This window comes from Amblyraja radiata, chromosome 10, assembly GCF_010909765.2.
Source record: "Amblyraja radiata isolate CabotCenter1 chromosome 10, sAmbRad1.1.pri, whole genome shotgun sequence".
Taxonomy (NCBI): Eukaryota; Metazoa; Chordata; class Chondrichthyes; order Rajiformes; family Rajidae; genus Amblyraja; species Amblyraja radiata.
Window position 1 is genome coordinate 48,510,710 of NC_045965.1, and position 24,009 is coordinate 48,534,718.

General features: G+C 39.5%; 1 protein-coding gene across 1 annotated transcript in view; it reads left to right on the top strand.

The window, feature by feature from the left end:
- The window catches only part of usp24 (ubiquitin specific peptidase 24), a 138,688-nt gene that overhangs the window by 109,664 nt on the left and 5,015 nt on the right, over positions 1 to 24,009 (top strand). The window contains exons 56-67 of the mRNA XM_033028759.1: positions 1,774 to 1,870; positions 3,304 to 3,420; positions 4,253 to 4,342; positions 5,206 to 5,308; positions 7,363 to 7,463; positions 7,799 to 7,915; positions 9,612 to 9,677; positions 10,225 to 10,291; positions 14,233 to 14,311; positions 18,930 to 19,005; positions 21,529 to 21,615; positions 23,895 to 24,005. Coding sequence (XP_032884650.1) covers positions 1,774 to 1,870; positions 3,304 to 3,420; positions 4,253 to 4,342; positions 5,206 to 5,308; positions 7,363 to 7,463; positions 7,799 to 7,915; positions 9,612 to 9,677; positions 10,225 to 10,291; positions 14,233 to 14,311; positions 18,930 to 19,005; positions 21,529 to 21,615; positions 23,895 to 24,005 — 1,111 coding nt within the window. The remainder of the gene's footprint in view (positions 1 to 1,773; positions 1,871 to 3,303; positions 3,421 to 4,252; positions 4,343 to 5,205; positions 5,309 to 7,362; positions 7,464 to 7,798; positions 7,916 to 9,611; positions 9,678 to 10,224; positions 10,292 to 14,232; positions 14,312 to 18,929; positions 19,006 to 21,528; positions 21,616 to 23,894; positions 24,006 to 24,009) is intronic.

Consider the following 24,009-nt stretch of genomic DNA (forward strand, 5'->3'; position numbering starts at 1 on the left):
CACATTACTAACATCTAGAGGCAGTAAATACATCAAATGTAATTCAATTATATTTTAACTAAATAAAAAATCTAGAAACTTGAATGGATAAAAATAAAATGCTGGAGGCATGGGTTTCAGCAACTAAGTTACAGAGAAAGGTTGAACAAGTTAGGGCTTTATTCTTTGGAGCGCAGAAGGTTAAGGGGGGACTTGATAGAGGTCTTTAAAATGATGAGAGGGATAGACAGAGTTGATGTGGATAAGCTTTTCCCACTGAGAGTAGGGAACATTCAAACAAAGGGACATGACTTGAGAATTAAGGGACAGAAGTTTAGGGGTAACATGAGGGGGAACATCTTTACTCAGAGAGTGGTGGCTGTGTGGAATGAGCTTCCAGTGAAGGTGGTGGAGGCAGGTTCGTTTTTATCATTTAAAAATAAATTGGATAGTTATATGGACGGGAAAGGAATGGAGGGTTATGGTCTGAGCGCAGGTATATGGGACTAGGGGAGAATACGTGTTCGGTACGGACTAGAAGGGTCGAGATGGCCTGTTTCCGTGCTGTAATTGTTATATGGTTATATGGTTAAGCAATATCTATGGAAGGGAAACTCTTTGCATAGTTGCTGCTGGGCCTGTTGAATATTCCTAGTATTTTATACCATATTTTAAGATGGAGAATATGTTTGTTTTTTGAAAGTAAGAAACCAACTGCATTCAAAGGTCAGATTTGCAGTTAAATGCCTGAGTATTCTTTGAGATTTTGTGTGTAAATATGTAGCAGGTGACATGTAGAGTCTTATTACTGAAGGTGGTTCTTGAATGAGTTCGAGTTTATGATTGGCTCATTCACTCGTATGGTAACCATGAGCTAACATCAGCCCATCTCTGTTCAAGGACATTTAGACTAATCTTTCATAAAGGGGTGGGGACAGGATGTGTATGTATTGCAAACTAGCTGAGGCATGTTATTAAATCAAACACTTGAAAGAAAACAAATCCTAGCTGCTTTGATCCCAACAGACCTTAGTTTTTCTGGGCATTATGGCACAATGCTGCATTTTTTTTTCATTTTACTGTACATAAATATTATCAGTTTTTCACAAATTATGGTGAAAATATTAATCCTGTTAGGCTCGGGAGCTTGGGGTATATTTGATTAAATAGGTCAAGATTTATAATTACTAAAGCTTCAGTAATACTTTTATTGATTTACTTCCATCATCCAGCCATCCAAAGTATTTATGAAATGCATTTACATCTTTGAGAATCTTTTTAATTCCTGACTTTATATATAAGTCCATCTGAAGATTTATTCAAAAGGAAAGGCAATTTGACAGAGAAGGAAAAGGCAGGGGTATTGAAGCGGGTCAAATAAGAGGTTATGTAGTCCTAAATATAATCTGCTAATATCTGCAGTTTTTCCAAACATTGCAAGTCCTGCTGTCTGTTATGCCATGGCATAAACTTGCAATGCATTTATGGTATCATGGTCCTTTTTCCTTCATTTAATTTCCCCAATCTATTTCTAAGCTTCTAATAATGCATGTTAATTTATTGTAGCCCTTTTCAAAGGGAAACTTTCCTTCACCCCTCTCCTCTCCATCCAGCTCTATCACCATCACTCATTCCATTTGCTTCATTTCTCCATCTCTCTCCTCTCCTCTCAATCCTACTGATTCCTACATCTTTGCTTGGGTAGTTATAGAGTTAGGATAGTAAGTGAAAATGTGAAACAACAATAATGTGGTCCACTTTGCTTTTCTCTGCATGTGCACCCATGCCTACAAGGATTTTCCTTCTGGAGTGCACTGTTCGTGAGGTCCGTGTAACTGTTGCTACCATTCTAGAGAAAGCCCTCGAGACTGCTCTGCTTTATCAGGAAAAGGTTAGTAAATGGCGTGTATAAAAAGCTAAGTGGTAAATGATTACATTGTCTTAAAGGTCATCACGGGTGTTCCCAAATTGGTTCAGTGTTAGTATAATATTTGTTCAATTGTCCTGAACGACGATTACAGACTGCTTGATTAAAAGTTTTGGCAAAGAGTTGACTGCTTATTAAAACGTTAAATGATTGAAAATAATGAGTACATGTATTTTTGTACCTTGCATGTTTCATCTCGCTGGTTTTATATTTTTTCCAACCAAAGCAAAAAAGTCAAGTTTGCTATAGTTTGATTTTCTTTTTGTGACATTGAATAATAACAAAATTACCCAATTTTAAAGCTAGCATTGCTATTCCAAGAGCAATATTGCTGGCCCTAAACACCACCGACAGTTATAGAATATTTACCTTCAATGTGGGTAGCAACAAAACCTGCTGTATAAGTAATGTCATATTGAAGAGAGTAGTTTTAGCGGATTCATAATTTACTGTATTTAATAGTAGCACTGCTAACTCGCTTATAAAGCTTTTATATTTCACTGAGATCTTATACAACATTTCCTTGCCACCCTTCAAAATGTTGACACTCGGAGAGTACAAGTGTGTAGGTGAAGATAGGGGGAGGAATGAATCACAGGAGAGTGGCTGATTTTGGATTGGTGCCAGGCATACTTACAGCCATGCAGCCAAGTCAGCAGGTTATAAGTTATAGGAGTAGAATTAGGCCATTCGTTCCATCAAGTCTACTCCTCCATTCAATCATAGCTGATCTATCTCCCCCTCCAAACCCCATTCTCCTGCCTTCTCCCCATAACCTCTGACACCTGTACAAATCAAAAGATCTATTTATCTCTGCCTTAAAAAATATTCACTGCCTTGGCCTCTACAGCCTTCTGTGGCAAAGAAGTTTACAGATTCATCACCCTCTGATTGAAGAAATCTCTCATCTCCTTCCTAAAAGAACGTCCTTTAATTCTGAGGCTATGACCTCTAGTCCTAGACTCTCCCACTAGTGGAAACATCCTCTCCACATCCAAGTCTTTCACTATTCTGTATGTTTCAATGAGGGGTCCCCCCCCCCCCCCCTCTGAGTGTAGCAGTGGTCATGTAATTTGCAAAGATTTTAATCTGCATTTCAATACCTGTGTACTTTACATCCACTTTATTCCCTGCGAATGGATGCAACTAATTAATTTGTGTCCCTTTGCATACCAAGTAACTTGCGCGATCCATACCAAATGCCTTGCTAATCAGAACAGGACCATCATATACAATAAGCGTGACAGCTCTGTACTGTATAGCTAAAAGGGTAAAGAAATAGCATGGAGCATTATGGATTAACATTCCGGTCCATTATTTCTACCTATGTTTAATGAATTTGTATGTAATTTAATTAATATGTTTTGAAATTATCTAAAGAAAATGTCTTTCTTCAGCTGAAAGGATTGGACCAGTTGCTGGAAGTACTGCTTGGCTTACTTGATAAGGATGTAGCTGAAAATTGCAAAAACTGTTCCCAGTACTTCAACCTCTTCAACAACTTTGTACAAAAGGTAAAGTATGTTCTTCGTCTATTTTGTGCTGTCAGAAGAAACTAGGTGAATGACTCGCAATATAATCCCTCCCATTACTTTCAAGCCAGGGGAACAACCTTGGTTCAATAAGGGATACAGAAGCTGTGTCCTTGCTTTCATCATCAATCTCTGAATATGGTCATAGAGTGATGCCGTGTGGAAGCAGGCCCTTCGGCCCAACTTGCCCACACCGGCCAACATGTCCCAGCTACACTAGGCCAACCTGCCTGCGCGTGGTCCATATCCCTCCAAACCTGTCCTGTCCATGTAACTGTTTCTTATATGTTGGGATAGTTCCAGCCTCAACTACCTCATCTGGCAGCTTGTTCCATACACCCACCACCCTTTGTGTGAAAAGGTACCCCTCAGATTCTTATTAAATCTTTTCCCCTTCACCTTAAACCTATGTCCTCTGGTCCTCGATTCCCCTACTCTGGGCAAGAGACTCTGTACATCTACCTGAACTATTCCTCTCATGATTGCATACACCTTTATAAGGTCATGGTCATAGAATTATTTTGTTCCAAGTCAATTCTGGTCAAGTCATCATGCAATTTGTATCGGATAGGTGTGCGAGCAACATAAGTGAAGAAAAAGCAATATAATCTACACAATTAATAGATTTTCTGCTTGCTCTTTTGGAACAGCGTAGTTTGCCTCTGATCAGTTGTGCCTTGCTAGTTGTGCCTTGCTAGTTGTGATAGTGAACCTTTCAACCCCTGGCCAAGATATATTTTTCAACATTATAACATTTTAGGCCAACTGGAGTATTTATGGTATTTTGCTAAGTTCAATTTCCTTCTGCCCTCAGGGTTTCAAGGCCTGCCAGCTGTTATTCAAACACTCTGCATTCAAGCGTATGCTTTGTTTTCTCCTGGGTCCATCAAGGCAGAACAATCAAGTAAGTGTAGTGCTCCATTAGAATATTGTTTAAGTTGAGGCCTCATTAATGAATTCTGTAGTTATCTAAATGGTTATTCTTCTGTTTGCCGTTGACTTTTTTGGACATATTATAACAATATAACCATATAACAATTACAGCACGGAAACAGGCCATCTCGACCCTTCTAGTCCGTGCCGAACACATAATCTCCCCATGTCCCATATACCTGCGCTCAGACCATAACCCTCCATTCCTTTCCCATCCATATAACTATCCAATTTATTTTTAAATTATAAAAACGAACCTGCCTCCACCACCTTCACTGGAAGCTCATTCCACACAGCTACCACTCTCTGAGTAAAGAAGTTCCCCCTCATGTTACCCCTAAACTTCAGTCCCTTAATTCTCAAGTCATGTCCCCTTGTTTGAATCTTCCCTACTCTCAGTGGGAAAAGCTTTTCCACGTCAACTCTGTCTATCCCTCTCATCATTTAAAAAACCTCTATCAAGTCCCCCCTTAACCTTCTGCGCTCCAAAGAATAAAGCCCTAACTTGTTCAACCTTTCTCTGTAACTTAGTTGCTGAAACCCAGGCAACATTCTAGTAAATCTATCAGATCAGATGCCTCTTTTCACTGCTTTCCATTCTCCAAAGAGGGAAGCAATGTAACTAAATTATTGATGATTCGCAAAATCTATAAATTAGTGACGTTGTTCCCCTTTTAAATTAAATTTTGCCATCTTTAACCCGTGAGGAAGAAAAATCAGAGACCACTCGTTACTATTTTAAATAAGAAAAATTGTTCTCTTAGGTTTATGAAAACAAAAGCCTAAGTAAAGCCTTTAGAGTCCCACGTTAAAATTGCCTTTATTTTCTATTAGAATCGGCGTTGGAGTTCTGCACAGGCCCGTGAATTCTGGTATCTTCATATCACTTTGGCATCACTAGTCCTACATACCGACATTTCATCTCTACTCACTATTGGTAAGTTAAGTTTCTTTTTAGAATTGACTTATCTTCGATTAAAATACTCCCAAACAAATTGAGATCCATTATTCAAAGATTCTATGGGCACATGTACATTTTAATTCACTGTTGCTCCAAAATAAGAAATCATCAAACATTAGAGTTATGAATCATGGCATGGAGTTGAAAGCATGATGGAGATAAAGCATTGGAGACCAAACAAAGAATTGTTTAGCAAATTGATAGAACTGATCAGTGGATGCTATCTCAGGATATGGTGAATGGAAACATCATGATTGGCTATTGCAGTGTTGGCGATTGTGTGCAGTTTAACAGGGTGGATGCAAAATGTATTTATTGCAGAAATAATTATATGGGGAAAGCGAGGTGATTGGAATGGGTGAGTTCAAAGGCAACACAAATTAAGCATAACCAAATGCAATGCAAAGGTGAGTTACAGTGCCCTTCATAATGTTTGGGACAAAGACCCATCATTTATTTATTTGCCTCTATACTCCACAATTTGAGATTTGTAATAGAAAAAAATCACCTGTGGTTAAAGTGCACATTGTCAGATTTTAATAAAGGCCATTATTTAAAAACTAGCAATAAAAAAAGTTAGCATGCCAGTTAGAGCAAAAAAAATTAACTGCGGAAAGAATTCAAGAGGTCGCAGCATCTCTAGAAGTAAAATGGATGGGTCGGCGTTTCAAGTCGAAATCCCGAGGGTCAGTGGGGCTGGTTGGAGAAGAGGGGAAAAAGACCATTATATGGGTGAGGAAGAGGGTTAGAGAATAGGTAGAGCCACTTGAGGATGGGAATGATGGGCAGATGGAACCAGAGGGAAGATAAATGAAAAAGGTAAACAAAGAGACAACCTGAGTGGGTATGTGGGAGTGGGAAAAAAACACAGTGGAAGAGGGGGTAGGTGTGGGTTATCTGAAATTGAAAGCAATTGCCGCCTTATTTGTTTGCTGAATCTGCGTGTGCAGATTTGCTTTTGCTACAGACAAGTTAGTATTTCTACTAACAAACTTGAGTTTTTTTTTGCATCCTATCATGCCAAATCTCAAGGGCAGTAAATATATTGCACGTCACTGTTGTAAAAATGAATTCTGCATGATTGGCAAGAAGTGTTTGTTTTGACTTGCAGTTTTCATCTTAACTTATTTGGTCAAAAAGGTAGGTAGGTGACCAGGAGTAATGAATTGAATAAGTACCTTGTGTGAAAAGGATAAACACAACATGATGGAGTAACTCAGCGGGTCAGGCAGCATTTATGGAGAAAATGGACAGGTGATGTTTCAGGTTGGGACCCTTTTTCAGACCTGAAAAATGGTCACGACCCGAGACATCTTCTATCCATTTTCTCCAGAGATGCTACCTGACCTGTTGAGTTGCTCCCAGCATCTTGTGGGAGCAGTTGAGTTGAGTTGAGAGTGTCAGTACAGTTTGACCTGTTGAGTTGCTCCCAGCATCTTGTGCTCCCATATCTTTGGTATAAACTAGCATGTGCAGTTCCTTTTTATTAAATACTTCATGTGGTTGTTCTCAAATACAATTGATTGGTTATTCACCTCCTTAAAAATCCACCAGAATGGAACACTCTTTCATTCTTGTTCCTGTTCTTAATTTATCTTTAATTTTGAAATTTAAGATGAATTTTGATTTATACTTTTCACACACTATTTATTTAGCACCCATATCAATCCATCAGCAAGGAAAGAATCTAAGCAACCATTTTGCTTTCTTATGCCAGGCTGCACATGATTGAAACAGCCAGAATAGATTGTCATTAACCTCTTTATTCCCTATTAATAGTTCTTGATTCTGCTCAAAAGCTAGTAGCATCAAGAATAAAACATGTAAATTCAGATCCTTGCTTTTCCAAGTTAAATATCAACTACTTCAAATGTGGACTGCTCAAATTCGAATGCATTTTTAAATTGCTGAATACAAACGATTCACTTCATATTAGTTGGATATTTTGTATTTGGGAACAAAGGAATGAATGTGGAAAATAGTGGTAGAAGAATATAAGATATATTAAATGTTTTTTTTTTAAATTCAAGATCCTGGGCAGTATAAATGGCATTCACCAACTCCACAAGTACCTTTGCATCAAGATGTAGAAACTCTCTTCAGACCTGAAGGACAAGCTTACCTGCTTGAGGTAATTTTTTGTTGTAATTGTTTTGAGTTTTTATGTATTATCGTGTAAGTAATATTAAAAATGATAGTGGTGCTTTATCTTTTAAATAATACAGGGGAATTAATTTGGGATGTTTAAGATCAAATTAGTTAAATGAGCTGTGACACCTTCCATGTTGAATACCTATTTGCAAGTTGACAGTTTCTATGCGCAAATGCAGAAGGCTATTTCTTCCTTTTTATATACGAATCTCTGCAAAACGGAAAAGAAGAAAGTTAAAATTTATGGTGCAGGGATTATGAAAACGTATGTTCCCGTCTGTGGTAAATTCATGAGTTCTACTTTTATCATTTCAGGTTATGTATGCTATGCGAGAGCTGACTGGATCTTTGTCTGTGCTTTCGGAGATGGTGACTTACTGCTGCTTCTGCAATGAACATTTCTCATTGGTGCAGGTGTTACAGACCATTAAGGTAAATGGGTACTTGTTGATTTAATGTTTTAATTTTTTCACTTCCTAATCTTAGACGCAATGAACACATTTGAATCTTTCTACCCCTGCTCCACTTGCAGAACAGTAACTGAAAATAAGGAATTAATCGAGTTCTTTAACCTAATCCACATGGTGACAAGTTGGTTCACATTCTGACTCGTCTTGCATTTTCAACTGTGTTGTAATTATGGCAAATTGTTACCAAACTTGAGCTTGTGGATTTCCTGTCTGGCTATTTATATTTGGAGCCAAAGAGCAGACTAAATACTATTTGGTTCCTAGAATATGTTTTGCCATTCAATGCACGTAATGGAGCATGGCAATATTACTGGAGATCTATTTCTAAGAAGGAGTGTTTGATCATCATTCCATCGTTAAGGGGAAATTGAATAAGTATTTGAAGTGGAAGAAAATCAAAATAGAAGAGCAGGGCAAAACCCTCAGCATTGCTCTAAAGTTTCAGCCTGGATTTGCCCCTTTCAACTCAAAATTGGGCAAGGGTATAAAAGCTGGGTCAACTCATCAAATAATTCCTGCTTATTCGTTTACAGTTTTAATTGTTGATTCTTAAGTATCAGTCCAGTTTAGAGGCACAACATGGAATCGGGCCCTTCAGCAAACTAAGTCCATGCCGACCATCGATCACCTGTTCACACTAGTTCTATGTAATCCCACTTTCTCATCTACGGCCTTTGCATTAGTGGCAATTTATAGTGGCCAATTGACTTCAAACCGCACATCTTTTAGATGTGGGAGAAAACTGGAGCACCCAGAGAAAACCCACACACTCACAGGAAGAACATGCAAACTCCACATGGTCAATTTCAATACTTTGTAAACTTTCTTGAAGACAATTGACTTTTATTCTATCAGTGTACAAAATGGTTCATCTTTGGAGATTAAAGTACGAAGTTCTCACTGAAGCTATTTGTAACCTGCAGATTTAAATTTTAAACAGCAAAATGTGCATTCAGGCCTTGTTATCCACAAGAGTAGAAACTCACCTTATTTTAAAACAAAACATGTATACCACCAAGGTCCCTCTTTTGTACCTATTTCATGCATTTTAAAAAATGTTATTTTCCTTCAGATAATTAAATGTTTTAATGTTAGCTAACATTCGTACAGTTTTGCAAACAAAGACTCTGCTCTATCAGGACAGACATCCAGTAAAGAACCACTGGGCACCAGTGGTCTGGAAACTGATTACAACATTAATGATTTAGGCAACGATTGATCCCTCTGTGTACATGTATATAGATACACAAAAACAAATTCAGTTGTCCTGTAGCCACATGTATATAGATCTGGGAATAGCAAATCAATGGACAATGACTACATAATTTAATTTAATACTCATCTAGGATTAGTTTTATTAAGCTACATAAATGAAGTTTATATCAAATCAGTAGGTGAGGCTGGGACTATTCTAACATTTAAGAAACAGTTGGACGGATACACGGATAGGACAGGTTTGGAGGGATATGGACCAAGTGTGGGCAGGTGGGACTAGTGTAGCTGGGATGTGCTGGTTGGTGTGGGCAAGTTAGGCTGAAGGGCCTGTTTCCGCACTGTATCACTCTGACTCTAAATAAGTTTAGTAGATGCTTGCGAAAAGAACATCTTATCTCCACAAAATGTAATTCTGAAGATAATGTATGCTTTGCATTGTGCAGATCCAATTGGAGACAGCTCCACCACATGAACTGAAGAATATCTTCCAGTTACTGCATGAAATCCTGGTAAGTAAAGGAATTATCAGTACCTGCCATAGCCTTTTTTGTTAGAAGATGCGTATGTAATAGTGGGCATGACTATGCAGTCCTGAGCAGGAGCGCAGACCCCAAATGGTCAAAGTTATTGTCGGAGTTTATACAGTGCCCTCCATAATGTTTGGGACAAAGACCCATCATTTATTTATTTGCCTCTGTACTGCACAATTTGAGATTTGTAATAGAAAAAAATCACATGTGGTTAAAGTGCACATTGTCAGATTTTCTTAAAGGCCATTTTTGTACATTTTGGTTTGTAGAATGTAGAAATTACAGCTGTGGTTATACATTGTCTTCCCCCCCCCATTTCAGGGTGGCCTTTCTGGTTTATAAACTTGGTTTTGGGTGGTGTTTCAGGTTTATAACATGAAAGGTGATAACTAACAAACAAACAAACAGGACTAACTTGGAGTCTTTGCAAAACTAAATGACAACACATCAGCAGCCTGCTCACAATAGAGCAAAGAATCATTCTGTAGAAGGCTAGTAACATTTTTTCTTCCATCCTGTTATCCAGGTCATTGAAGATCCATTGCAATCTCGCCGTCTGAAGTTTGCTTTTGAGTCGGAGAAAGGACTTTTAGGTACATCTTTGTTAACTAACCCACTCCACCCGATCCTCCAATCTACCCTGTTGAACAACTTGTACTTATAATCTGCACTTTCTCTATAGTTGTAACATATCCTGCACTTTGTTTCATTTCTTTTTTTTTTTTTGCACTACCTGTTCGACTTGTGTATGGTTCAATTGTATTCATGTATGATAGGATTCTAGTTCCTTGTCACTCATATGATATAATTTGCCTGGGTAGCACGCAAATCAAGTTCCACTCTGTGTTACAGTACACTTGACATTAATATGCCAATACCTACAAACCTAGCTCCCTCCACTCTATTTGATTTTCCACTAAAGGCAGTTACCTGCAGTGAGGTTCAATCATGCAGCAATAGCGACTAGTGCCTTCCTCAGTTCACTTTTTCTGTTCATCTTTACATGAACAATAGTAACTTGCATCTATGCATCAAATGGAAATAATGTAAAATCTGTCACTGGGGAATTGATTTATTGGTGGTGGTTTCTGGAGGAGTGTGCAAAAGCTTTGTCAGAGGTGGCGTTTATGGGAAAGAAGCGGATGGAAAGTAATAATATGTAGGGAGACATTTCAAAGCTGATAATGGAACCAGTGAAAGAAGAGATGCACTAAACCATACACTGAGAAATTATATTTCAAAGAATGGTGTTTGTAATATAGATGATGCCATCAAGTGATATAAGCTAAGGATGAACATTTTTAATTGAAGCTTTATTGTGGGTAAACCAATGAAATGAGGATATGGAATTATGCATTTATAACCAAGTTTATGGTAAGAAAAGGATTGGGTGCATGCTATCAGATTTTAGGCAAGGTAACAAAAACATGGATGAGTGTTTCGCAGCCGATGAGTATGGGCAGTATGAGGGGCATTTTTGGAGGTAAAAGACACAGTAGATCAACAATTTAATCCAAATTACATTGGTTACAAACTGTAAACAAATTGACTCCATCTGAGATTGTGACTGAGGAGTAAATAACACTGTTTCATTTGGAGGTAGTATGTTCCCATCTTCTCTTTGTGTAGGAAGGAACTGCAGATGCTGATTTAAACCAAAGATAGACACAAAATGCTGGAGTAACTCAGCAGGACAGGCAGCATCTCTAGAGAGAAGGAATGGGTGACGTTTTGGGTCGATACCCGCCTCTGAAGGGTTACCCATTCCTTCTCTCCCGATATTCCGCCTGTCCCGTTGAGTTACTCCGGCATTTTGTACCCAACTTCTCTTTGTTTAACTGGAGGAAAATATTGTAGCTTTTCCAAGACTGAACAGTTTGGCATGGAGCCAAAGGACACTATTTTTTATTAAAAAAATTTTTTTTTTGAGTCATACAGCACAAAAACAGGCCCTTCAGCCCAACTCCTACAAGCTGCCCAAAATACTCCCTTCTAAGCTCGTCCAATTTCTCATCATTTGACCTATAGCCCCCCAAATCCTTCATATCCATATACCTGGCCAAATATATTTTAAATATTAATATACCTACCTTAACTGTTTCCTCTGGCTTCAGCTTATTCCTCCGTGTAAAAGAGTTGCCCTTCAGGTTCCTATCAAAGATTTCTTTTCTCACCTCTGGTTCTTGATTCCTCTACCGTGGGGAAAAATACTCTTTGTATTCACCCTATCTATTCCCCTCATGATTTTATACACTTCTATAAGAGCACTCCTCAGCCTCTTAAGCTCCAAGGAACTAAGTCCTCGCCTGCCCAACCTCTCCCAAAATGTTCTGCCCTTGAGTCTTGGCAACATGCTCATAAATCTTTTCTGCACCTTTTCAAGCTTAACATCTTTTTTATAGTAGGATGACCAAAAATGAACAAATCCTTCAAGTGCAACCTCAACAATGTCTTGTTACATAACATTCTGCCATCTGTACTTAATTTATGACAGATGGAGGCCAATGTGCCAAAAGACATTTTCACCCCCCCCCCCCCCCCCCATCCACCTGCAATGAGACTTTGTACTTGTTCTCTTTGATCCCTCTGCTCAACAAAATTCCCCGGGTCCCTACCATAAAGATCCTGCCCTGAAGGTTTGACTTCCAAAAATGCAACATCTCACACTTACGTGAATGAAATTCCAGTAGCCATTCCTCTGCCCGTTTTCCCAGCTGAACCCCAAGATCCTGCTGTAATTATTGATAACTGTCTTCACTATCTTGATACCACCTATTTTCATATCTTCTACAAAGTTACTAATTGTGCTTTGTACATTCCAATCCAATTAGTCGACTAAGATGACAAACAGCAATGGACCCAGCACCAATCCGTGAGGCACACTACTTGTTGCAGGCCACCAGTCCAATAAACAACTTTCCACCTTCACTATCTGTTTCCTTTCTCATCTATATCAATGAATTGGATGATAATATAAAAGGCATGATTAGTAAGTTTGTAGATGACTCTAAAATAAATAGTATCTCAGTCAGTGAAGATAGGTATCAATAATTACTACCATGGAGCCAATTCTGTATCGAGTTAGCTCGCTCTCCCTAGATTCCATGCGATTTAACCTTCCAATGAAGCTGAAGTCCATATAGACTATGTATTTAGCCATATCCTTGTTAACCGCCTTGGTCTGTTTCACCTCTACCCCATTGAAGACATTGGATTTAGTTTATGGAACTAATGCACTACAATACTGACAACTATATTCTGCTCTCTGTATCTTCCCCTTTTTATATTGCATTGTATATCTATTGTACGAGTTTGACTTGATTTTATTTATGTATGATATAATTGATCTGTTTGAATAGCATGCAAAACAAAGCTTTTCACTGCCCTTCAGTACACATGTAGGTAATAAACCTAAACATTTAAAAAAAGTATCCCACTTTCCGGATTGTCCTTTGCCCACATACAACCTCCCACAATTAAGTTTTGCAAGTTCCTGTCTAACACTATCAAAGTTATCTGACGAAATGGAAGGAGCACATTGTGAAAGGACTGAAGAAAAAAGCTATTCCTGGAAGTATTATGGCATGTTTGAATAGTTACGTCTGAAAGCGAGCAAGGACACTGCTGCTGATCTGCAGCTGCAGAGGAATATTGGAGGAGCACATTGGGCATGGGTTCATACTGGAGAGCCCAGTATCTGGGTCCAATTAAGCTGGAGTGCTGCAACTGTCTAAAGGAGCAGTGTGTTCTATGAGCAACGACAAGGCCTTGGATAGCAAATGATGTGGCCCAAGCCCCAGGATGCCTGAAGGGTTTTTGCCAACCGATAAACAGAGACATATATATTAGTGATTGAAGTAGATTTAAATAAAATTAAAGATTTATCTAAAACACATTTAACTGATAAAAGAAAAACAAACCACTTAACCCTCTTCCATCTAGGCGGCTAACCTTCAACTGAACGGGGTTGGATTAGATACTTTGTTTATGCCTGCCATAAAGCTGAAGAGTCAAATGTGTAGTTGATCATACTCTGCGGTTCAACCACACAAGCCCCACTGGATTTGGTGCCGAATCCTTTGGTAGACTGGAAGGTTTGATGCGCAGCCAGTGCTGACCCACGTTTTGATGTTTCCTGGTTCTGTATAGAACTGCTGCTTCAAGTGCATCGTCTGGGACATTGCAGTCAGAAGCTAGAGAGAAATGGAAAAAATATTGTGCACCCCAATCACCGTCACAGATGATATTGTTTGCACCTTCAGTTAGTATAATGTGTATAGAGTAGATAATGTGGAACACTTTTCAGCTGAGTTGTTTGCTAGTTGCGTGTATGAATTTTAGTTTATTCAGCAGCCCTCTTCTCCCACCACTATTACCAATTATGTTCATGCATTTACATATGTGACCCCTGTTGTGCACACAGCTTAGTGTCTAGTTTAACCGCATCGGAAAATCTTTCTCATAATCTTGCTGTCCCTAGTAGCATGCCTTGCCACTGATTTTGTTGAATCATTATTCTCTCTCCCCTCCACAGCCCTGATGCACCAGAGTAACAATGTTGACAGTAGCCGCTGTTATCAGTGTATCAAATTCTTGGTACTATTAGCTCAAAAGTAAGTATTTGAACTTATATTTGATTTATATATACAAACATGGATTTTGCTTGTTTCTTAGGAAGAGTTAGGAGTTATAAAATGAAAACCTGTACAAGGCAGTTCACATTTGTCAATTTTAACTTTTTTAAGGACTTGAGTGGTGTTCAGATGCTTAGCCATACTTGATGAAGATGCATAAATGTAAGGGCGATAGAGTTTAGGATTTGCAGTCATGTGCAATATAATAGGAAGTGAATCACTTGCTATTGTGGGAGTGCAGTGTAGGTTTCCAAGGTTAATTTCCGGAATGGTGGCACTGTCATATACTGAGAGAAGGGAGCAGCTGGGCTTGTATACTCTGGAATTTAGAAGGATGAGAGGAGTTCTTATTGAAACATATAAGATTATTAAGGGTTTGGATATGCTAGAGATAGGAAACATGTTCCCGATGTTGGGGGAGTCCAGAACCAGGGGCCACAGTTTAAGAATAAGGGGTAAGCCATTTAGAACGGAGATGAGGAAACACTTTTTCTCACAGAGAGTGGTGAGTCTGTGGAATTCTCTGCCTCAGAGGGCGGTGGAGGCAGGTTCTCTGGATGCTTTCAAGAGAGAGCTAGATAGGGCTCTTAAAGATAGCAGAGTCGGGGGATATGGGGAGAAGACAGGAACGGGGTTGTGGATGATCAGCCATGATCACATTGAATGACGGTGCTGGCTCGAAGGGCTGAATGGCCTACTCCTGCACCTATTGTCTATCTCTAGCAATTCGCTGTTCAAGTCTCCTTAATATTCTAACAAACGTTTAATTCAAAGGAATCTTTGCGCATGCAACAGTCTATGGTATAACATTCAAATGTAAGAATCTTTCAAATGTCTCTAGATAGCTGACCGGACTTCTAAGTGCAACAGGAAAGAAGATTGTTATTGTATTTTGCTAGTGTTATCTTACTGTTTCTAAAAGTTACTGACGCCTGGAATCTGTTTCTGTTTGTTGATTGAATTTTAGTGACAGATGAAAATTTAAAAAGCTTTCCCCTGTGTCAAGTTCTCAATTGAGAGCTGAGGAACTGTCTTAGACTTGAAACATCAACTTTGTTTCTCTTCCTGCAGATGTGGACTGACTTGCTGAGTATTTCCAGCATTTTCTTTTTTGAGATTTCCAGCATTGCAGTTTGTTTGAGTTCCAACTTCTAAAATGTTGTGCATCACCAGGAAAGAGCCCTGGTTTTCAAGGGAAATTGGACATCTTGTTCGGAAAAAGAGGGAGATCTACAATAATTATAGGCAGCATGAAGTAAATGAGGTGCTTGAGTATAAGGAATGTAAAAAGAATCTTAAGAATGAAATTAGAAAAGCTAAAAGAAGATATGAGGTTGCTTTGGCTAGTAAGGTGAAAGTAAATCCAAAGGGTTTCTACAGCTATATTAATAGCAAAAGGATAACGAGGGATAAAATTGGTCCATTGGAGAGACAGAGTGGACAGCTATCTGCAGAGCCAAAAGAGATGGGGGAGATATTGAACAATTTCTTTTCTTCGGTATTCACCAAGGAGAAGGATATTGAATTATGTGAGGTAAGGGAAACTAGTAGAGTAGCTATGGATACTATGAGTTTCAAAGTAAAAGAAGTACTGATACTTTTGAAAAATATAAAAGTGGATAAGTCTCCAGGTCGTGACAGGATATTCCCTAGGACATTGAGGGAAGTTAGTGTAGAAATAGCCGGGGCTATGACAGAAATATTTCAAATGTCATTAGAAACGGGAATAGACCCCGAGGATTGGCGTACTGCGCATGTTGTTCCATTGTTTAAAAAGGGTTCTAAGAGTAAACCTAGCAATTATAGACCTGTTAGTTTGACTTCAGTGGTGGGCAAATTAATGGAAAAGATACTTAGAGATAATATATATAAGCATCTGGATAAACAGGGTCTGATTAGGAACAGTCAACATGGATTTGTGCCTGGAAGGTCATGTTTGACTAATCTTCTTGAATTTTTTGAAGAGGTTACTAGGGAAATTGACGAGGGTAAAGCAGTGGATGTTGTCTATATGGACTTTAGTAAGGCCTTTGACAAGGTTCCTCATGGAAGGTTGGTTAAGAAGGTTCAACTGTTGGGTATAAATGCAGGAGTAGCAAGATGGATTCAACAGTGGCTGAATGGGAGACGCCAGAGGGTAATGGTGGATGGCTGTTTGTCGTGTTGGAGGCAGGTGACTAGTGGGGTGCCTCAGGGATCTGTGTTGGGTTCTTTGTTGTTTGTCATGTATATCAATGATCTGGACGAAGGTGTGGTAAATTAGATTAGTAAGTATGCAGATGATACCAAGATAGGGGGTGTTGTGGATAATGAAGAGGATTTCCAAAGTCTACAGAGTGATTTAGGCCATTTGGAAGAATGGGCTGAAAGATGGCAGATGGAGTTTAATGCTGATAAATGTGAGGTGCTACACCTTGGCAGGACAAATCAAAATAATAATAATTATAATGGATGGGATTTATATAGCGCCTTTCTAATACTCAAGGCGCTTTACATCGCATTATTCATTCACTCCTCAGTCACACTCGGTGGTGGTAAGCTACTTCTGTAGCCACAGCTGCCCTGGGGCAGACTGACGGAAGCGTGGCTGCCAATCTGCGCCTACGGCCCCTCCGACCACCACCAATCACTCACACACATTCACACACAGGCAAAGGTGGGTGAAGTGTCTTGCCCAAGGACACAACGACAGTATGCACTCCAAGCGGGATTCGAACCCGGCTACCTTCCGGTTGCCAGCTGAACACTTAGCCCATTGTGCCATCTGTCATCCCAAATAGGACGTACATGGTAAATGGTAGGGAATTGAAGAATGCAGTTGAACAGAGGGATCTGGGAATAACCGTGCATAGTTCCTTGAAGGTGGAATCTCATATAGACAGGGTGGTAAAGAAAGCTTTTGGTATGCTAGCCTTTATAAATCAGAGCATTGAGTATAGAAGCTGGGATGTAATGTTAAAATTGTACAAGGCATTGGTGAGACTAAATCTGGAGTATGGTGTACAATTTTGGTCGCCCAATTATAGGAAGGATGTCAACAAAATAGAGAGCGTACAGAGGAGATTTACTAGAATGTTGCCTGGGTTTCAACAACTAAGTTACAGAGAAAGGTTGAATAAGTTAGGTCTTTATTCTCTGGAGCGCAGAAGGTTAAAGGGGGACTTGATAGAGGTCTTTAAAATGATGAGAGGGATAGACAGAGTTGATGTGGACAAGCTTTTCCCTTTGAGAATAGGGAAGATTCAAACAAGAGGACATTACTTCAGAATTAAGGGACAGAAGTTTAGGGGTAACATGAGGGGGAACTTCTTTACTCAGAGAGTGGTAGCGGTGTGGAATGAGCTTCCAGTGGAAGTGGTGGAGGCAGGTTCGTTGGTATCATTTAAAAATAAATTGGATAGGCATATGGATGAGAAGGGAATGGAGGGTTATGGTATGACTGCAGGCAGGTGGGACTAAGGAAAAATAATTGTTCGGCACGGACTTGTAGGGCCGAGATGGCCTGTTTCCGTGCTGTAATTGTTATATGTTATATATGTTATCTGAATGCTGGTTGAATGTATAACTTTTCAAACAAAAACTGGACAATCTGTGTCCAAGACAGAATTGCAAAGTGCACGATCAGGTCCTTAAGTGGACTTGATTATTTATGTCCATTTATATCCTTTTTAGGAGCTATTGCATATTTATGAAATTGAAAATACACTTTGGCATCACTTCCATTTTGCTGAAGGCTAGTATGTTACATGCATCTTCAGGTCTAATGTCTGATTTGCTTCCAAAAGAAAACTGAGAAGTTTGACATCAAGTGGATTGACCTGGGAACAATTCAGAAACAAATACAAAATGCTGTGATTGCTGGAAATCGTAAATAAAATAAAATATAGTGGAAACTTTTATCAGATGCTAATGTCCAGATAGCATCTAATGAAAAACAAGATTAACCTGAATCTTTCTCTTGCCACAGATCTTGTCTGAGCTGCTTAATGTGCGCATTTTCAGTTTTTATATTTGGAGTACAGAAACTTGGCTTCTTTTATTGGCTCCCTCACAGGAACTTGGATCTGGTACATTTCTGTTGACTTAAATCACCAAGTGGAAGCATTTATTCAAATAAGGCAGATCCAATCTGGGGAAATAACAAAGTGTATTTGCTTACCAGGCTGGAATGCCTCAAGGTGTTTTACGTGCATTTTCAAATATAACTACATCAAAATCAACAAGGTGACATTAGGGCAGGTGGCCAAATGCTTTGCTGTTAATGGAGAACCGTAAAAGACCATGGAGATGAGCATTCACCCTATCACCCTATCTATTTCCCGCCCCCCCCCCCCCCCCTCCTACCTATACCATGATGCCAATTGCCTTTTATTGTATCAAGACTCAACAATACCAAAATGCTGCCTTTATGTGAAGAACAGTTACTTTCAGCTCCTCTTTGGAATTCGTTATGAACTACTCTTCTGTTTTAAGCTTGTGTTTTTGAGAGCAACATGTGCCATCTTATTAGGATAACTACATTTTGGGGTTTTTTTAAATTCTATTTCTTTTCATTACATAATTCTAAAATAATTGAGTTTACTTCCTCATTTAATAGATGTTCAGCCGCAAAGGACTATTTTCGGGAGCATCCCCATCACTGGAGCTGGGCTGTGCAGTGGTTACAGAAAAAGGTAAGTGCTTTTATTCTCTCTTGTGATACAAGATATGACATTAAGCAAATGTTTAACTGTTAATGTATAATTTGATGAGGCATATGTATCTCTTCAAATAAAGTCCCATAGAAAAAAATCATCCTGCCATAGAATCCAAAAAAATAGCATTGGATCAACGAAAATATGTCATATTGATCGGATAAAGCTGCATATCTGATGATTGAAATATGTTCAGGGAAGCAACCACAAGCCTCAATGAATATACAGACACTGACATTATATGTCAGCTTTTGTGAGGACAGTTGCAATCCCACTAGGACCTGGATCAGGTTCAACAATGACAAGCCCTGGTTTACAGCCAAACTCAGACAGCTCCACCAGTCTAAAGATGAGGCCTTCAGGAGTGGGGATACAGACCTCTACAGGCAGGCCAAGTACAAGCTGAGAAGAGGAATCGGAGCTGCCAAAGAAAGGTACTCTAAGAAGTTGAGGAGCAAGTTCTCAGCTAATGACTCCTCTTCTTAAGCTTGCAAGAAATCATCAGCTACAAGAGGAAACCCCCTCGCTCCTTGGACAATCGTCAGATGACCAACGACCTGAACGAGTTCTACTACAGGTTTGATAGACAGAAACATAACCCTCCCTTCCCCCACCCACTCCTCCCCAATCACCACTTCACGCCTACTTATAGCCTGACTCCAGTCTGCAAAGACTGGGTGCTCTTCCACTACCCACCCCCTTCTTGCTGCCCAACATCAGTCTGGCCACTTCATCACGAACAATAACAATTGAGGAGGTGGAAAAGCTATTCAGGAGACAGAAAAGCCAGAAATCTCCAGGACCAGACAATGTTTCCTCCTCTGCCATCGAGCTCTGTGCCGAACAACTGGCACCAGTCTACACAGACATTTTCCCCCTCCCCTCCCCCCCACTCACCATCAACAACACCACAGTCACATCCATGGAGTCATTTAAGTTTCTAGGAACCATCATCTCCAGGGACCTTAAATGGGAGGCCACCATCAACTCCACAGTCAATCAAAAAGGCCCAACAGAGGCTGTACTTCCTGCCGCAGCTGAGAAAACACAATCCCCCACAAGCAATGATGGTCCAGTTTTATACTGCCATCATAGTGTCCTCACCTTCTCCATCATGGTCTGATTTGGCTTAGCCACCAAATATGTCATCCGGAGGCTGCAGAGCATCGTTCAATCAGCCGAGAAGGTTGTTGGCTGCAATCTTCCCCCATCGACGAACTGTACACTGCAAGGGCCAGGAAGCGAGCAGGTAAGATCATCCTCTCACCCTGGCCGCAAACTCTTTGAAGTACTTCCCTCTGGAAAGCGACTCCGGACTGTCAAAGCTGCCAGAGCCAGACACAAAAACAGCTTTTTTTCCACGAGCAGTAGCTCTAATCAACAGCCAAAATTCTGTAGCCTCCTTTTGCTCTGGTATTTTAAAGCACCAAGGCAAATTCCTTGTATGTATACATATTTAACATTTATTCAATTCAATTGGTATAATGTCAGAATACAACAGAGGAGAGCCAAGGCATTGATGAGGAAATGAAAAATATAAAACCCCATGAGAAATATATTTCTCATGGGAATCACAAAACACACTGTTAAAAGCTTGCATTGAAATGAAAAAAGAGAGATTAGGTAAATTAAAGTGGCTCCTTTATAGACAGGGACAGTATAAATTATTTGGGAATAAAGAAATGGCAAAAACATCCAGCATTCCTGTGCCTGTCTTCATGAAGTCACAGAAAACCACCTGGATATCGTGAGGGGATTGAGATCCAGTGTGAATGAGAAGCTCAGAGAAATTATGATTGGTTTAAAAAAATATATATATATATTTGAAGAATTTAATGGGACCACAAGACAATAAGTCCCCAGCATCGACTTGCTATGAAAGCTATCTTTGGAGATGGTTGATGCACCGGTTGACATCTTCCAGAATATTTGAAGGTGGAAAGATAGCGAATGTATTTGCAGCATTTAAGAATAGAGGGAGAGAGGAAAGATATGGGCAATGTGTTGCCATCTATTGTCAATTAGCCTGACATCTTGGATACAGAAAATTCTGAAATGTTAATGTGCTTACAAAATAATAAAAGTTTTAGATAGGGTCAGAATACTTGTGAAAGTGAAGTTATGTTGTTTTTTTTAAACTGATTTTTTTTCTAAAGTTATAACTTGCAGAATAGATGAGGGCCAGCTATGTGTGGACAGTCAGTGGGCTTTTCTTAAACCGGCATGTAAGAGGTTTAAAAAAAAATGAATGCATGGTTTAATATACTAGGTGAGTAAAGATTTGCGACTGCACCAATAAATTGTACGGATAAACAGGTTATTAGATCTGTGCTAGGGCCACAGACTATTTAAAACTGACTTTAAAATATGCGAAGTTTCTGAAACATTTAACCTAGTTACTTTTGGAGCAACTCAATCTTAAAGTAAAGGCTCAGTCTTATACCAGCAAACAGATACAGTTTAAACTTCCTAGTTCTTTCCTCTTTGTTTCTTTCTGTATAGATGTCTGAACATTATTGGGCCCCACAGAGCAACATATCAAATGAAACTTCAACAGCAAAGACATTTCAGCGCACAATTTCAGCACAGGTATGAAATCTTCGGCAGTCAATTTTATTGCTTCTGGTTAAAATAGCAGTTTGTTTATATGTTCCATGCAATGTAAACGAGAAATGATGGTTCCCTAAGTGCAGAATCACCTCTTTCTTCCTTTGACTTTGACTTGAAATTCTTGGCCATGGGCCGGAATATGGAATATCACCAATCAAATTAAAGTGGACTTCTTTACCTTAGTGGTTCTCTACCTTGGTACCTTTCCCTTACTCTTTACCTAGGTTCAGACATGTGTCCAAGCACAGCACACAGAAGAACCTGTACGCTCAAGTCATTGGGATCTCCAAAGCACATTGCACCCAATTATTATTTTTTTTGAAGTTTTTGTGGGACAATAAGAAAGTCGATTTAAGTGCAGGAAATTAACTTTACAATCTTCTTCTTGCTTATGGCATGCACAGCCTAATGTTGTAAGACAACTTGTTCTATTTGATCTTATTTGATTGTGCTCGCCGGGTTGATTGCATTCATCGAAACAGAGCGGACCACATGAAGGTTGCAATCTTCCATCCTAACTTTACAACAAGAGTTTGTAATTAGATAAATGACCAATTCATACATGTTAATGATTGGAGGTCATTTGAGGCTGTTTGAGGGTCTTTTATCTCAACAAGATGTTGCTGAGCATTTCAGTTCTCTCTCCAATTATGCCACCTGATCTACTGCATGTTTTATTGTGCACTTCCAGTGTTTCGCTTTGATTTCCAGCAACGGCCGTCTGTGTTCTGCATTGCATAGTTCTAGATGTTTTTCTTCCTCATTTCTCCTCCTTTGTGTACTCCTCAAGACAGATCAGCGGTGATTAACTAACATCGATTCCACTCTTCAGCTGGTACTGAAAGCAGTTATGTCACCTGGAAAACCTTGATCTCTACTAACACACTCCATTTAGTTTGGTTTTTAGTTTAGCGATAGAGCTCAGAAACAGGCCCTTTGGCCCAGTGAGTCCTCGCCGACCAGCGATCCCCGTACACCAGCAATATCCTACACACTAGGGACAATTTTTATTTCTCCAAACCTGCACATCTTTGGAGTGTGGGTGGAAACCAGAGCACCCAGGGAAAACCCAGGCGGTCACGGGGAGAACGTACAAACTCCGTAGAGACAGCACCTGTAGTCAGGATCAAACCCGGGTCTCTGGCTCTTTTAGGCAGCAACTCTACTGATGCGCCACCATGCCACCCTTTGTTACTTCACCGTCTTCAACTTAAAACAGACATGTTCCAGTTCTGATGAAGGGTTATCAGTAACTTGAAACATTAATTTTAATTCTGTTTCCACAGATGTTACCTGATCAGATGAGTATCCTCTTTATTTTGTTTCTATTTTGAGTAGATATTGCCTTAATTTACCACTTCAACCAGATGACATTACATTCCCTAAGCCCTGCACCAAAATTTCAAGTTCCCAATTGCTGGAACAAGTGGAATTCTTTGGATTAACTACATTACTTCCAAACCAAGCTCTTAATGTATTACTTTAGTTTTATTTTGCCCCTTTGCTAACTTCTGAGCCTGCTCTGAATTTTGAAGAAGATGGATATTCTTTAAGGCTTCAGAACAACTGGAATCGAGCTGCAGGGAATGCTCCATGCTTCTGCCTTGCTTGATGATATGAATGTAACGTGGGCAGCAATTCAATTCCTACTACTAAGCATTCAAATGTGCCTTATCCATCGTTGCTCTGTCCCATGGTTCTGTTTCAAGGAGGAGTTGAGGGAGAGCAAGCTGTTTGCACGACTTGATGTGTCCAATTTGATTCAATTATATTTTATTGTCACAGTGAAATTCTTTGTTTTTGCACACAATGCGGTTAAATCGTACAGCAGATCACCTAGCAGTACACAAAGAATCGCCATGTTTCTGTCGCCAACAAAGTTTCAAATTTGTCTACCAGTTCTCCAACATTACAATAATTTTCTGCACCTTGAAAGGTATTTCTTCAGCTATAAAAAGGGTTTGGAAAGGTACTGTATAAATAGACACAAGGAGCAGCACCTACTGGAACCTTGACCAAAACGCAAAGAAGAACTCAGCAGGTCATGCAGCATCTGTGGAGGAAATGGATAAGCAAACAAGCAACGTTTCAGTTTGGGACCCTTCAGTCTTAATTCCTCCAGCACTTTGCGTTTTGTATTAACATAACCGGATTAATATTCAGTCATAACTAGAGAATTTTTCTTGATTGTGAGACAACCTAGATATAAATGTAAACAAAAAATAAAACACTAAGAGATCATTCTTATTTTGCCACAGGATACATTAGCCTACGCTACAGCCCTTTTGAATGAAAAGGAACAGTCTGGGAGCAGTAATGGTTCAGAAGGTAGTCCAGCTGCAGAGAATGGAGATAGAACTCTTCGACAGGTAA